At 38.4% G+C, this 16,326-nt stretch overlaps 1 protein-coding gene across 1 annotated transcript in view; it reads right to left on the reverse strand.

Moving 5' to 3' along the window:
- Nucleotides 1-16,326, reverse strand: part of IPO7 (importin 7) — a 34,491-nt gene that overhangs the window by 16,630 nt on the left and 1,535 nt on the right. The window contains exons 2-9 of the mRNA XM_054634234.2: nucleotides 9,269-9,350; nucleotides 7,524-7,677; nucleotides 7,033-7,191; nucleotides 4,606-4,762; nucleotides 3,884-3,973; nucleotides 3,370-3,464; nucleotides 3,183-3,267; nucleotides 35-169 (exon numbers count right to left, since the gene is read on the reverse strand). Of these exons, the coding sequence (XP_054490209.1) occupies nucleotides 35-169; nucleotides 3,183-3,267; nucleotides 3,370-3,464; nucleotides 3,884-3,973; nucleotides 4,606-4,762; nucleotides 7,033-7,191; nucleotides 7,524-7,677; nucleotides 9,269-9,350 (957 nt within the window). The remainder of the gene's footprint in view (nucleotides 1-34; nucleotides 170-3,182; nucleotides 3,268-3,369; nucleotides 3,465-3,883; nucleotides 3,974-4,605; nucleotides 4,763-7,032; nucleotides 7,192-7,523; nucleotides 7,678-9,268; nucleotides 9,351-16,326) is intronic.

Consider the following 16,326-nt stretch of genomic DNA (forward strand, 5'->3'; position numbering starts at 1 on the left):
GTCATCTAAGTATTAAACCCCAAAAATGGCTTACTTGAATATGAGGTTTCAGATTCCTCCAGGTGACTGCATGAGACACTCCTTGATTGATGTAATTTAGTGTTTGCTGCAGAACTCTAGGAGCCATGTACTGCTTTTCCTTGTATTGATACAGCACCTTCAGCAACACCTAGAGAAATCAGATCTCATCAGTGTCTTATACTGAGCACAGCCCATTTTCACCACAGTTCTACCCTCCCTCACAAGCCTACATAAGAACCCCTCAAAACTGAACAAAACCCCCATTTATTCATTAGGCTAAAATGGGTACTGACTAAGCCTTCTACCAAATGTCATTGTTAATTTTATAAGACAATTTGCAGCTCATACTGGGTGCTTGCACATCTTTTAAAAATACCATCCTTTAATAACACAAACCATACGTGCTAATTCACCACCAACACACCCCAGGGGGCTTTGCCCTCTGCCTCTGAGGTTTATTTTTCCATCTTCACTCTTTGGGGGCAGAAATTCCCACCCAGCCACTGGATCAGAACACTCTACACTCACAGTCTGATCTGTGCCTCTGCTGCCTCACAGAGCTGTGAGCAATATCTGTGTGTGGAGTGATCCAGCAGCCAGTCACTCCCTTGGTTTGGCTTTCTGGCCTAAACTCTTCTGCAGTGGCATCCAGAACTCCTTCACAGGAATCCACCTGTGTTCAAGTCCATGGCTCTCCACAAGTAATGTCATGAAAAGGACATGGGACCATGACTAGTAATTAAATTCCAGCTCACAGGAGAGGTTTGCACAGGTAATGCAAAGGGAATTCCCTGCAGCCCAATCCAGGTCAGTAGAAACACTGCACCTTCAGAAGCAGCGTGACTAACTGGAGAGAAATGGCAAATTCCATTGCCAGGATTTCATTTCAGTCTTCACACAAAAGAAGCATTTTTTAAAAAATCCCAACCCAAAGGAGCTAGAAAGATATTGATCAATCTGTAATACTACCAAAATAAAAATCTAGGGAAAACAGGATTCATTATTTTGAAAATGAATGCTGTTGATACCATTGATTACACAAAGACTGAAGTGTTTTTCCCAAAGGAATTGCTTTGTACTTCAGTTTAAGGAGGATGCACTCGTTCATCAAAATATTCACAGCTTTACAAACAGTTTTATGCTCTAGATGCTTTATCACTTCCCAAAGTTTGAACTGCTCGTGTTTAAAAACCTTCAGGATTTACAGAGAAATTACTTGGTACCAACACCCGAGTACAAGGTTTTGTGGCATTAGGCATTGAGTTAGGATAGAAAAGAAGAGAGCAAAAGATCAAACTTGCAGGGTTTTTTAGGACTATCCAAGAAGATGCATGTATTTTCATTATTCAGATGTAGTAGGTAAAGATATTAAAAAATTAAGAACATTTTTAAGAACTGCAGTGAGGAAAAACAGCATGGACACTCTGGGGCAAATAAAGTAAAATTCTGTAACAGTGCCAAGGAACTACAAGGCAGCAGTGTCCATCCAGGGCTTAGTTCTGGCTCCTGAGAAGTGTCTTGAGCAAAACAGCTGCTAACAGAAGGGATAAATTCAGGGTATTCCAGTTAGGCAGCTCAGCCTGGTTTGGACAAACTAAGAAAGTTTAGCTAAAGTGAATGCTGAATGTACAGGATTTTTTTTTCTTTTTGGAGGGGGCTAATCAATGAGAAGTAATTATGACAATAATATTAGCAATACATTTCAAGTTTATACTTGAACCACCTGTAGTCTTATGCCTTATATTTATCTATTACTCCTTTATTAAAAGGGTGCAAACACTTGGGAGAGTAAAGAGAACTCCATGAAACATTATCCAAATTTATATTGTTCAGTAATTCAAAGATTTACAATTTCTGTGAAGAAATATATCCTGCTCAACAATCTTCCACAACATTTGTTTGGCAGATTCCATGTCCTGAGCAGAGGCCCAAGAGCTATCTCCTGCAGAAAAATGGAGGGCAGGACCTTAACATAGTCTGTCTTCCTAAACAAGTTACATTATTGTTTAGGAACAAACTAAGCCTGCCAAATATTGATTTTTTTAGCAGTTTTCTTCAAATACCTGAATTCTTAGGAGCTTTCTAGCTGCAATAACAATAAGGATCAAAATTGATTCAAAGAGAATGTAAAGAAAAACGAGCATTTTGTCAAACTGTTAAAATTATCTTTTCAAAGACTACTGGCCATAGCCCTTTGTCAGAACTTGATTTTCTCTTGGAAGTGCAAAGCAACCAGTAAGGCCTTAAAGAACATGCAATAATTATCTGTCTAATGTCACCTAGAGGTGACAGGTGAGCACCTCAGGAAGCAAAGCTGACACCACTTCCCTGAGCAGAAGGTTGGGATATATTGCCTCACACTCCATGTGAAAAATGCTTTCCATACTTTGGCCAACCTTCAAAATGCATGGATTTATGAGACACTTTCTCTACATTTCCTCTTTAAAAGTCCTGTAATTCATTATAATTTCATTAGAAATTAAGAGAACTGAAACTGAACCAAGAACTGTCTGTCTGACTCAAAGGCTTTGAAGAAAACATTCTGCACTGTGAGATTTTCATAAATCAATAGTCTATTCTATATTTTATATATATTTATATTTTAATCACCTTAAAATAAAGGTATTTATGAAACAAATAGGAGATAATTTTATAAAAACATACCTGAAGTTTTTAATTAATCCAAATATTATTTGCATACAGCAGATTGTAAAACACAGCACAAGTGGCACCCCCAAAACAGGGAGATGAGTGGAAAGGGAACATCAGAATTACCTGTCTATAAGAGAGCCTCTGCTTGATCAGGCTTTTGCAGAAGGCTGAAAATTTAGCATTTACAGACTTTAAGTAAAAATAACCTGTATCAGAGATAAAAGATAGTTCTGAAGGTCAACTACACCACCATATATGCATCTCTTTCAGAAAGGAAAAAAATTGGTAGCATTTGTCTGAAGCTCATCTGAGGGCTTGTAAGTGCAAAGTAGATTGTGATATGTGGCAAATTTTTTTTAGCCCACAGACACCACTGCTTTCCACACCAATGTGCTTGAAAAAAAACCTGTGAATAGGAGCAAGAAGCCTTTTCAGCAAATAATGAAATAAGCAATCAGTACTAACTCTAAACTTATCCTAGCACTCCCCCCACACTCAGTGTTTCTTACTTGCTGAACACCAACAGCGAAGGCCTTCAAAAAAACTTCAGCAAACTCATTGTACTCCTTGGAAACATTCCCAGGGCTTCCATACCTAGAATTAGAAGCAAGTATGTAAACTAAAGGCTGCAGCAATATTACTGACTTGAATGTTTGCTTAGAGATTTTTTAAAAATAATAATGGAAGAGAAAATACCTCTCAAAGAGCCTAGCTAAGATATGCAAAGCCCACTTCTTGCATTTCCACCAAGGCAACTCAGGTCTATCATCTTCATCAACCTGAAGGGTTTCCTTTAGGAAAAAAAAAAAAAGACATTATTTACCAATTATTCACAAAGAGTTCAAATTATATGTAATTAGAACAACTTCACAGTATATCTTGCTTTTAACCTGCCATTTGAACTTCTAGCTTAATAGAAGTATGAAGCAGAGCATATCTAAAAATAAATCCCATGAAAATATGCCTAAATGATCAATAAATTTTTGAAACAAGAAGTCAAAATAATTTTTGCTATAATTTAAGAATAGAACTTGCATACAAGCTACATATTTTTAAAATTTGTTTAGTCTGTTTGAAACTCCCCATATAGCCTAATCTTTTTTATTTATTCTTTTCTTGGCATCTGTAGAGAAAAAAGAATGCAGAAATAGCAGTCTAGTGAATGAAAAATACTTAAACTTAAAGACATATATAGCCAAAAGCCACTTACAGCTGGTACATCCCTATCAACAACAGTCTTCAGGATTTCTATCCACTCAGCCAGGTTTTGCTGATTTATCAACTCCAAAGGTAATGTGTACTGGTTAAAAAAAAAAAAAACGACAACAAAAACAAACAAACAAAAAAAGAAATTATTTTTTAACTGCTTTATAATAAATTTATGTTACTTTTACAGTTTAAATTTTAGCTTTCAAATCTTTCCCTACACCACAAAAGATAGAAATTTATCTGAAAAAGCAGGCTAAAGAACTCAACACCATCTAACCTATATCCTAAATATCCTCAAAGGTGCTAGAGGTCTTTGCTCTAATTCATTGTCCTTATGCAATGCTAAAATGCCACTTAAATGGATGTTACTCTACTTTCTGAAGCATTTAACAGCAGTTCCATTCCAAACTGCTATATTTACACTGGTAATTCTCTGTAGGCTGGCCTCCACAATCTGTCCTTAGAAAACTCATTTTCTAACTGGTTTTCAGCAAACACCCTACCTTAGAGGATGGCAAGTGTAACTTTTATCTAATGCCAACAAGAATAGCACTGCTCAAAAGTAAAAGCACAAGACAATCAGAAACTTGTGATTCATGGAGCTGAGTAGTAGAGAAAATGATTCAGATGTAATCTAATACTGCAATATTTCTGTCATTCACTATTTTAAGGAAAAGCCTAATGCTTTAAATTATCGTTCAAGTATATACAATGTTTATTTACCTGGACAAGGGCATAAAATATTTTGAAGATCTGTTTCTGGATGAGGACAGACTGGTCTGAAGGATCATTCAGGAGCTGAATGAAGCTGTCCTTCAGGACTGGCAGAAAATGTTGCATTGCAGCTATCAAGGGACTCCGCTCCTCTGGTTTCTTGTACCTTTAGAGAAGAACAAAACCAGTTTTGTAGTTGTTTCAGGTGGCTTTGAATTGAAACAGCTCACCTTGCCCCAGTGTAGGCACAAGTAGGTTATATGACAGCTCACAACAACCTGTCACTTAAAAAGAACCCCCAGCCAGTTCCTGTGACAGAATCGGAAATAAAGCCATAGCCAGATGGTGTAACAGATAAGAAATACATTAATCAGAGTGCACAGTTTCTCAAAATATTTGCAGAAGCTACATTGCTTCACTGACACTGGATAAAGCAAACTGAGGAGCCTCTCACAGCCTGGCACTGATGGCTCTCACATCTCACCATTTAATTTGCCCAAAGGCAATAATCTGATAGAGAGGGTGGGATTCTAGGCTGTGGGGCAGACTCTGAGCAGGCAACCACCCTTGAAGGAAAACCTCAGACCTTCTATGCTAGGGACAGCCCCCCAGCTTGCCCATGCTGAAAACAAGGCTCCACTTCCTTTCTCCAACACTTCTACATTCCTGAAAGGAAGCAAAGCCACATTTTGAAATCTCTGCCCCAGATTTTAATTTATACACAAGAAACTCCTAACTGATTCAAGATTTATCACAGCAGAGCAGGATCTTTTCTATACTGGTGATGACAATAACAAGGTAAAATATCATTTTGTGATTGCACATTTGTTTCTTGATTCAGTAATCAACACTTGTCAGATTCTTGGACTCCCGTGGGAGATTTCTGGGTTACAGGATTGAGCTTTGGTTTGGTTTGTTTTTCAAACACATTTTTGTGGACTTTTCACTAATATTAAATATCAATACTCAGCTTCCTCAACAGTGGAAATTTTCAAAATATAACCAAAAAATAACGACTCAGTCTGCTGCCAGATGGCATGTTCTGTAAGAATTACTACAAAATACTAAGCTCCAAAATCCTGTTCAATAATACAGTCCTCATGCATTTTCTGAACCAGAAACCCAAACATTAAAATAAAATGTTGCTCAGAAAAATCCTGTTTCTAATTTTCACAAGAAAAATGAAAAACACTAGAAAAAAATTACTATGCAAAAAGCAGCCATTTGATCTTGCTGGTTGAATTGAAAGGGAAAAAAAGTGAAAAACTCCAAGATATTTATGTCCTATGTTAAGGAAAAAAAACAAAACAAAACAAAACTTAAATATTCCTACATCTCAGGCAGTAAAAATTTGATCAAAGTAGTAACATCACACAGATTTGTGTCCCACTAAACTGACAGAAACACTGAAATGTGCACATTCCTACATGATTGGTGACATGAAATTCACCCTTGCTGACTCCACCAGAAAGCTGAGCTAGCAGGAGCAGCTCCTGGCCTCAGCTGAAGTGTTTGATCAGCTGAGACTACAGACACACTTATCACACAGTGAGACTGCACTCAGATCCCTAAACACGCATTTATTTCTATCATCAGAATTCACTTCTTCATTTACAGCTCCCAGATCTGCTGGGATATTTGGTTAAAGATCTTTAAGCTGAAAATCAAGTGAGAAATTTTTTGTTTTCCTTTCCTAGCAGAACTTACGATTTCCAGCCACCAAGAAAACTCCCACTTGGGATTACAAAGATTTTTATGGCATTCCTGTAAAAGTATTTATGAGAAACTGGCATTCACTGTTTAACACTGACTGACGTAAAAATCATTAAATTAGATGGAAATTTTCCCATGCAACGTTTTAAACCAAGAACCTGAAACAGAAATGTTATGCATTCCAATGCTTTGAAAGAGTAAGTTGTGGATTCCATCAGTTCCTGCTACAATTCCCCAACTCCAGGATTGTCCTTTTCTCTGATCACCCAAGTGATCATACCAAAGTCAGTTAACTAATTCTGAGCTCCCAACATTCCAGATTTCACACTTTGAAACCTTTCTATGGTTACTGTCACCAAGTACTAGAGTACCAATTGTTTAAAAGTTTTAACCTGATTTAAATAATAAATTCCTGCAAAAGTCATGATTTTGAGCAGACTTTCTTACTGCTATCAATCTGTAAAAATAACTACCACACTAAGGTTTTAAAACACCCTTTTTTTCTGAATTCAAACTTTTAATGAAGGCAGTTTTTGTCATTTTTAGTTAAGATACATGAGCCAGCATTAGCACAGCAAGTAGCCAAGAATACTTTCTAATATTACATTTCCATCACCTTTGTGCAGTCCCATAAACAATTCTACATGATTACAATATACATAGAGTACAAAAAATAGACACCAATGTATTGATTTTGCTGGTTTACATGGAGAAAGAACTTACTCATAGTTTTTCACAAGTTGATAAAGACAGAGAAGAATTCCAAGCCAACAAGCACTATTGTCAGACTGGAGATAAAATCCAATTTTCTCCACAACTGCAGTCCAGCGACTTGGATAATCGTACTTGATAATGTGGTGAATGCAAGTAGTAAGCTGCACTCTGGAAATCAAAGGCACAACAATCAAAAAAGGTACTATTAGTATTTTAATAACATTCTTGTAGTGTTGAAGCAGCAAATAGTGTCCATACTTAGACTTCCTTTTTGTTTAGAAGGTTTAGGTTTAGTTTCTGCTTAATATTCTACAAATTTCTACATGTTACACAAGCTGAAAATTGTTTTTCCATCTAGATTAATTCTATGTTTAGGATACACAGTGTGTGACAATGATGCTTCGCACGTGGGTGATCTTGGCTGGGGGAAAAATATAAAAAGACAGAAACCCAAGAGTCAGAATCCACAGGCAATTGACACAGAGGCTGAAAGTGTGCACCTGATCAGCTCAGGAGAGTGGATAATGGCTTCTACAATGTTCTCACGGATGCAGTGTCTGTCCTCTTCTGGGATGGAGTAAGGTGGGATCTCCCCAGGAGCACTTTCACGGTCCGGCCAATACTGGGTTATCATATTTTTCAAGTAGATAACCCCTGTGAAACAAGAGTGCCAAATCAGCTGGCAGCCATTCCAAGCACAAAACAAACACACATCTTGCAAGCAAATAATTTTTAGAACCAAACTGACCAAAATTACAAAATCATTGTCCCTTCCTAAGTAGGAGAATCAAAATACCTAAACCATGCAAGTTATTAACCCAATAATTTACAAAACTGATACTCTTTCACCCACTTAATATAAAAGTACTACAGGTATTGCTTTTAGCTGTGATTCAGGTAAGTAGCTGTGGAACTATTTAGCAACACACTTCTGATAAATCCGTTATAATGATTTTCTCAATATTTCCATTAAAACTGAAAAAGAAAAGCTGATCAATACTAATGACAACCTAAAACAGCCCTTGTAAGCTAAAAAAAATATCTAAGTTAGTGATACAGGAATGAATGCAAGAGAAACAGAGCTCCTTTATACCCAGGTTATGGGCTACAGCAATTTGTAGCAATCAGGTTCCTGGAACAAACCCTGCATTTACCATTTGACAACCAAATCCAAACTGCTTGTGTGGCAGAATATAAAACACAGCACTTGGAAAACTACCTTCAACATGCAACAGGAAATCTAAAATGGCAAACTGGTAACAAAGTTACTGTTAATCTAATTCTACATAAAAGTCCATAAAGCTACTTCTCTTCCTAAATACCATATGCACCTTTTGAAGATTCAGAAACCAGAGGGTTTCTGAAAGTGTCTGCAGAGGTCAAGAAACACTCAGCAGATTATTACAAGACTGAAGTAATGAGACTTCTGCTAGCCCTTGGAAAGATTTATCCATAATTGCTTGGCAAACACACCCTGTTTGTAAGCTGGGCCCTGAATGAGCCATCCCCACTCTCCACAGGATGCTTTGGGTTTAATTGGTTTGGTGGAGGAGGGTGAAACTTCAGACGTTTTCTTCAAACTTCTTTCTGCATGTGACACTTGTAGAGCAGTAAGCTTTTTCAGTCATCATTTGAATGGTACCCACAAGCAGCAAGATAAAAATGCAAGCTAAGTTTAGGCTACAGCTTAGAGTAGTTTACTACACAGAAAGTCCAAATAAGCAGTCCAGATCACACTCTCCTGACCAGTCAGAAAACTCACTGAAGTATTGTACTAAAAACCTCTATCAAGTACTTAGAGCAACTTTAAGGTGATGTTTGGAGCTGTCAATAATCAACATCCGATTTTAATGATGGCTCATGTGCAAATAAGCAGGGTTCCAAAAGACATAATCTGTTTTCTTCCACTTAGTATGTTTAGAAACATTAGTGCTCCCAGTACAAGTTTAAATGACCTCCTTGGACCAAGTGCAACAGCATCATAAACCATTCTGCTTCCCCCAGGAATGTTCACTAGGGATAAAGGGGAAGAATCCTTCAAGAGCCAGACACACCTTTTCTTTCTGTCTTCCTTATTCCGTGAATAGTGCCAGATAAAAGTTTATGATGACTGTAATGTGAGCAACTCCCAACTTCTGAGTGCTTGACATTAAAACCATTAGAATTCTTTAACAGTATCTGCATGTGTACTTGTGTGTATGCACCATTTGAGTAGATACAATGACAAAAATATTTGAAAACTTGCCTGCCTGTCTCACTGGTAAATCCAGTTGCTCGGACATAGTGATCTGAAGCAGAGTTGAAACAAAGTTCACTGACTTATGAGCCTATGGAGAGAGAAAAAAAAAAAGTTAAGTTTTAGAATACTTCCATTACGTTTTACAATATCTTTATAATGATGTAATGCAATCAATAGAATACCAGCAATTCAGCTAGTTGCACAGGAGTCAGCTAATCAGCCAAAGCATTCCAAAGTTTTGTGCTCACTGTATTTTGAAGACAGCAAGGGTGAGGAAAAACCCTATTGCTTAAGGTAACAGCTGAAGAAATCACTGAACAGGAATCAGCCTTCCACAATCACCAAACATGTTCCCCATTCAGCACAAACACTTGAAGCAAGAGCCCCTGAACAGCCCAAAAAACCAAAGCACAGCAAGTTTACAGTGACCTCTAGCAAGGTATGAGTTCATGAGATAATAAGCTAAGAAACAGATGGGAACTATGTTTTAAAACTAAGTCCAAGCCCTACTTCATCGTTCTGAAAAATCAGTTTCAAGGGACCATTGATGCACTACTGCAGCAGCTGTCCAGAGAGCCACACCAGAGCTAAGAACAGCAGGGAACTCCAGACAATAAATTTATTTTGCTGGGAAAAGTGAGTTGCAATCCTTAAAAACTACCTCTGCTTTTCTTAACTGAAACCCAACATAATTTTCCTTGAGGTCAAGAGTCCATGGACATGAGTTACAGTGGGAAATCCCTCTTTTATGCATGGAAGAAAACGTCAGAAGGGAGGCCAAGGCCTGGGACACTTATCCACAAAGGCTGTGGGACCTCATCCTTAGAGACATTCTGTTGGACAAGTCCTGATCTGCCTCATCCAACTTCCAAACAGCTTTGCTTTTCTGCTTTATCTTCACTTACATGTCAATGTTGTTTCCTATGTTCTCTGCAGTTCCCCTATCAAAGACAACTGCATAGATCCATATATTTTAACCTGCTGAACTCTTAGGAAAACACTTCTTACCCACTTGTTACTTTCAAAACCATTGAAATTACACACACTATTTATGAAAACTAAATGGCTGCCTCAGATACTACAGCAACTTCAACTCCTTCCATTCCTCTAGTATGACCAAAAACTCTTCTGACAGTATGAAATGATGACAAGATTCCTCCTAAGTGTGTCACGCTGCTCAGCTCACTCCTACAGTACTAGAATGTTCTCTTTAATTTTCATTTTTCTGAGCAAGTATCTCCAATAGGTCCCAGTATAAACAAGTGTCAAAGGGACAGCCTGGGACGTGACATTGGTACTCAGGTTTGGTTAGTGCAGCTTGTTGTCTACATCCTGTTCTTTAAAACAGATTTTAAATGAAGGACAAACTTCACTTAAGAATCTGCCCAAAATGTTAAAACACTGCTGTACACATTCATCCTGTGCACTAAAACTCTACAGGCTCCAGAGCACCCAGAAGCACCTGGTCCCACTGAAATGTTTATTTACAGAGTGTGGTTTGATGAACTGAGAGTAACTGACACTGCAATATGAGCACACGTCCTGCTGACCCATGTCCCTCTGATATTCCCCAAGTCCTCAAGAAGCAAAAACACTTTCAAATGGAAAAAAAAATAACAAAAAGGCAATTGTCTTCAACTGCCAAGTAGTGGCTGAATAAATAAATTTAAAATAAAATTTACTAGTTGGGTTTGATTTCCCCACAGCTCCAGGCCCGTTAAGTTGCTCCTTTCCTTAAGGAACATTAATAGACACACAGAGTCCTGCAGCACATTGCCAATGACATCAGACCCTAATTCAGCACAGCACTCAATTACACGCTCAACATTCATGGCAGCGGAAGTGCTCCTGCCTTTAACGTGTCCTGAACCTGAAGAAAGCTTTCAGTTTCAATAACCTTTAACTCACCTGCAATAAGGTCATATTAGTCTGCATAAAATGGACTTAAAAGTGCATACTGATGTCTTTCCACAAGGGCTATCAGCTTAACAGATACCTTTTTTATAGTGAAAATTTGCAATGTTTGCAAAGGCAGAAGCATTTAATCCTATAATTTAAAAAATGAAGGATTACTTTCCCTTTTCCATGATAAATGACCACTATTGGAGTAAAACCCATCCATTTCAACAACAAATATGGAAATAATGCTTAAGAGCTACTAAAGAAGTAATGGGAAAACCAAAAGAAATTAAATTTCAAAAATCTTATGTCATAAAAGAAACAAAAAATAGGCAGCAGTGTACAAAACTGCCACACACTGAAATTTAATAAAACACCAAAGAATGTTTTCTTCATTTACAAAGATAGGACTGAGCCTGTGCCTATAGCAGGCTACAGAAGCTCCCTAGAAATATTAATTCTATTAGTATGTGGGATTAATATATTCTCATTGGGTTCTTTGAACTACAGCAAACTTTAGGGGACAAAACTGAAACATCTACACCATTATCTGTTTGGTTTTCTAAAAATCTTACAAGTATCATCCTTATTAGCATCTGAAGCACCAGACTCCGACCAAGCAGGAGGATGAGCTGCTTTATCACCTTTAGTGGTTCAAAGCAGATTCAGCCAAGATATAATCTGTGCTTTTAATACAAGTAAAATACCTTGTACTTGCCAATCAAAGCCTGCTCTTAATCCCCTCCGTTAAGACCTACAGTCACACAGAGCTACATTCACACCTCCTTGCATTCTCTCTGGAATGTAAAGGACTCCCAAACTCCTTCCCAAGGCACTGAAAGGAAGGTGATTGCAGAGAAACTGAGCTGCAGGGATGAGCAGGGACAGTTCCATGAACACAAGGGTGTACTGAATGCTCAGATAAAACACCAGGTACTACAATCACCTCTCATTGCTCTGCTTCACTCTTAAAAAGAGCATCCGGTGCTTCACTGGCACTTGGAGAAAAACAACTGAACCTAAAACAAGACACCACCATAGGTGCCTTTTTGTATCCACAGCACTAAAAAATACTGAATCCACATCTCTTTCAGCTATTTCCATCTTTAATAATTTTATTGCCCCAAGAGGGCTGCCTCTCCGGACAACATGCTCCTCTTCACTGACTGCACTGCTAAAATAACAACCAGACTAAAAACCACACCTATTTTAGGTTCAGTTTTGAACTAAAATCAGGATTTCACAATGGTCACTCACTATCACATACACTAAACTGCATGAAGAACAGAAAATTTAAGACTTTAAAGCTCTGACATTGATAAATTTTTTACTTTTATTCTCTTGCTCTTTGTTAACATGTACCATTTAGAAGTAAACATTACATTTAGAGAACTACAGTATTATTTCAAAAATAGTTCTGTCACAGAAGTCCGTTTTCTAGCACTTAACTCAGCATTTAAAGAAAAGCAAAACCAAAACTCGTCTCAAATCCTTCCCCCTTACAAAAGGTCCAACATGCCATGTCACTGGTATGACTTTGCTGTCTAAGAGCCAAAGAATTCGGGGACTTTTCCCAAGAGCAATCTTTGCTATGCAGCCTGGCTAGCTGAGGAATGTGTTCTATCAGACCACAAACCTTGCACCACTGTCTGTTAATACCAATCACTGCCCCAGAACACACAATCTTTTTGCACACTGCAGCTTTTCCTAGCAGGCTTGCTTTGTTAGACATGTGCTAAAAGAGACTTTTGAGAAAAGTATCACACCAGAGCTGCAGAGTCCAAAAGAGGAAAGAAGTTCAAAGTTAACACTGAAGAGACCAGTTCATGGCATGTGAACTATGAACAGTTAATTACAACGTGGAAAAGCACTTTTCCTCCAGTAATGATACTCACTGCAGTAACTTAAACTAATCTTTAATGCTGGAATAATAATCTCTCACACAAAGCCTGCATGCCTCTAAATCTTAAAACCAAGTTTCATCTTGGGTAAAAAGACCTCCATGCATTCTTTTCAGACATCAGGAAGCTAACATACCATAACAAACACACTACAATAGGCACCTCCTTTACTGCTGCCCAAAAAAGCAGAACAGATGAGCAACACTTACTAAATGCTGCTGAACTGGAACCCCAGGTTATTTATATAGCTATTCAAAGTAGCACAAATGTGAATAAAGACTAACATTTTGAAAATAAAGTAGATTAAAAAAAAATTGAATGCTTCTCCACCCTTCAAGTTTTGGGGAAAAAAACCTGCATGCAATTTTTGATCTGGGCCATAGCAGGACAGGGTGCATGTAACTATTACACTGAGATGAAACTGTTTTCTTAGAGAAAGGTAAGGTCAGGAGCTGTAAGGCCACGCTGAATCAGCAAACTGCCCTGTAGCACTCTTTTAATTCTTTTTTAAGAACTCAGCAGGTGTGGAAGTCGTTCTGACCTCGGGTTTTTTGCAAGCCAGTTTTGCCCCCTCTTACGCAGCTACAATGTATATGCAAACCTAGTTTAACAAAAGATAGACACACACTTAGCAGTTCCTGCAAACCTCCCTGCCTGCTCCTTTCATGCTGTCTGCAAGTTTGCAGGACTATTTGCTCTCCTGGCTGAGGAAAAAGCAATGTGCTCCTAGCAGAGGCTGGCTAGGCACACACAGGAACTATTTGCTAAGTCATGAGAAAGTGACAAGTGGCCCTTTCTGCCCGGATTTTACCTCGTGCTGGGCAACTTGCACCCAGAAGGAAACCTCTTCCCAGTGGAGCCAAGGCTCCCTCGGTTCCTTACTGCCCCCAAGGGGATTTCTGGTGTTGGACCAGCCCCGGCAAATGCAGCTTTAAACACCCAAAGCAGCCCTCATCTAGCAGCACCAGAATGTACCGATGGAACATGAGGGAAGTGAAAGTAACGAAGTACTTCGGGTAAAATGTCACACCAACAACTTCAAAAGAGACCCCATGATCTGATATTCAAAGCCAAGAAACTCATGCTCTGTTCTTTTCCTTACACTACAATACAGAGCTGTAGATGTTACACATGCAGACCATGTTAGAAAAGGTTAAAAAATTTCAAGCTGGAGGTAACACTATAAAAACCTCGCCCAAAGTATCCATAGCATTCGGCATTTGAAAAGTCCTGTCTGAAAGACTCCATGTAAGAAGAAGCTTGCCTCCTCCCCTTTGACAACCTTCCACTCCAAAACCCTCAGCAGCTAAGAATCCAATCATTTAATGTAACCATTCCATCCTTGTGACATTTGTAGCTATTAAGGAGGCAGAGAAAGGCACCGAACCAGGCCCTACTGCACTGTGAAATCAATGGTGATGGTGGCCAGCCAACAGGAATCCCTCTTTATCCTTTCCCTGTCACTCACATTAGGACACAAAAAACCTTAAATGTAACTTCTGAAAGTCACTTCCCAGTAGAGCATCAGGATCTCTTCCTAAACAAACTCTGTTGAGCTGACTTACAAAAAATGATGAGTTATAGGGGGTTGCACTTTTTTTCCCTCCAAACATTATCAGACACAAAAATTCTAATTTTTTTTTAATGACATCTAAAAAGATGTCTTACTTGCTCACACACTGAGGTGAATCTCAAGAGACTTACAAGACATCTCACAATGAAGTTATAAATTCCCTGGAATTACAAAGAAAAAACCTGCTAGGAAAGTATTATCTAGCAACTGCACCTTTATAAATATGTTGATATCAGAAGATGAAACAACACTCTGTATTGCTTTCAGAGTGCCATTCCATAGCTGCATAGTTAAAAATGCCTATTTTCATCACAATTTCTGAGAAACTCTTTATACATGAAGCACAAAGACTATTTCAAAAGGCAGCAATGTCTTCCTGCTGCTCTCCAGTAGCTTAATTGAAGAGTCTGGTTCTAAGTCCTGGTAAAACACAGGAGACAGAGACAGAGATGGGTGAACACCCCAGGGTACCCCATCAGCTGAAAATGCTGAGACACAAGAGTCAGTGATCTCATTCCCTGAAACTTCTTTTCACAGTGAGAAAAGTAAGGACAAGGAGACCGAAATACTTGCTTTTTATCATTATCTCAACTCTGAAAGTTCTCGCAGCCTTTTATGTGCAGGAAACATAACCTGATAAAACTTAGTGAAAGGAGAAATAAAGCATAGAATAATTCATTACTTAGCCAAGGTCAAAGGAAAAATAACAAGAGCCTGAACAAATCAAGAATCATACTCTCCAGTCCCCTTCTCCAGTCAGGAGAACTTTGTTGACTGATAGGATATGGTGAAGACAGATACAAATACTTGGTTAACTCTCACCTAATTTGATATCTCTTGCACTAATCAGGAATATCAATTACTGACTGATGATGCACAGTCTTTTCTGCTAGGGTAAAATGACCATTCTGCTGAAAGCCAGTCTCATCAGTTCACAGGCACTTCTGACAAATTAAAGTAAACTGAAAGGCCAACCAAGGACAACTATTAAGCTATAAAAACACCTGTGCAGCCTGGCCATGTGCAAGAACAGTGTATACTGCTGCTGTGATCTCACCTTTACAGAGAAAGAGACCCCCATACCTGTAGTTAGGTATTAACTGGTAATAGAATTGCTCTAACATTCAACAAATTCAGACCAGCATCCTGCAAGAAAATGCATAGCTGACTTCAATAAACCTAAGTAAAACCAAGACCACACATGTGAATAAAGCTGAATGTGTGTGTAAGTGCTTGCAGACTTCTGGTTTAGCCCATATTTTTATCACAAAATATCTGTGAGAGATTAGTGATGCTCAATTTCACACAACTAAGAATTCTTACACACTGGTTCAGTAATATCTGGTCCTTTTAAAGGGGCACAACTATTCAGATTTTATGCCAATTTAGCACTTGTGGAGTACACGATGGACCATGGGGTTTTGATTCCAAAATGAGAACAAAAGCCAGTGGCCAGCGAGCACAATCCTTCCTGCAAGAGTTTGCCATTTGCTGAAGACCCCAGCCGGCAGTGAATGGTAATTTCCTGCACCTTCAGCAACTCAATACCTGCAGAAAAGAACTAGAATAGATTTCAAGCAAGTTACTATATATAAATATTGACATCCATTGAATATGAAAAAAAAATGCATTTTGGGGCCAGCTTAAGATTTCATAGATATTACTGTCTTTATAGGCCATCATATTTTTTG

This window comes from Agelaius phoeniceus, chromosome 6 (assembly GCF_051311805.1).
Source record: "Agelaius phoeniceus isolate bAgePho1 chromosome 6, bAgePho1.hap1, whole genome shotgun sequence".
Classification (NCBI taxonomy): Eukaryota; Metazoa; Chordata; class Aves; order Passeriformes; family Icteridae; genus Agelaius; species Agelaius phoeniceus.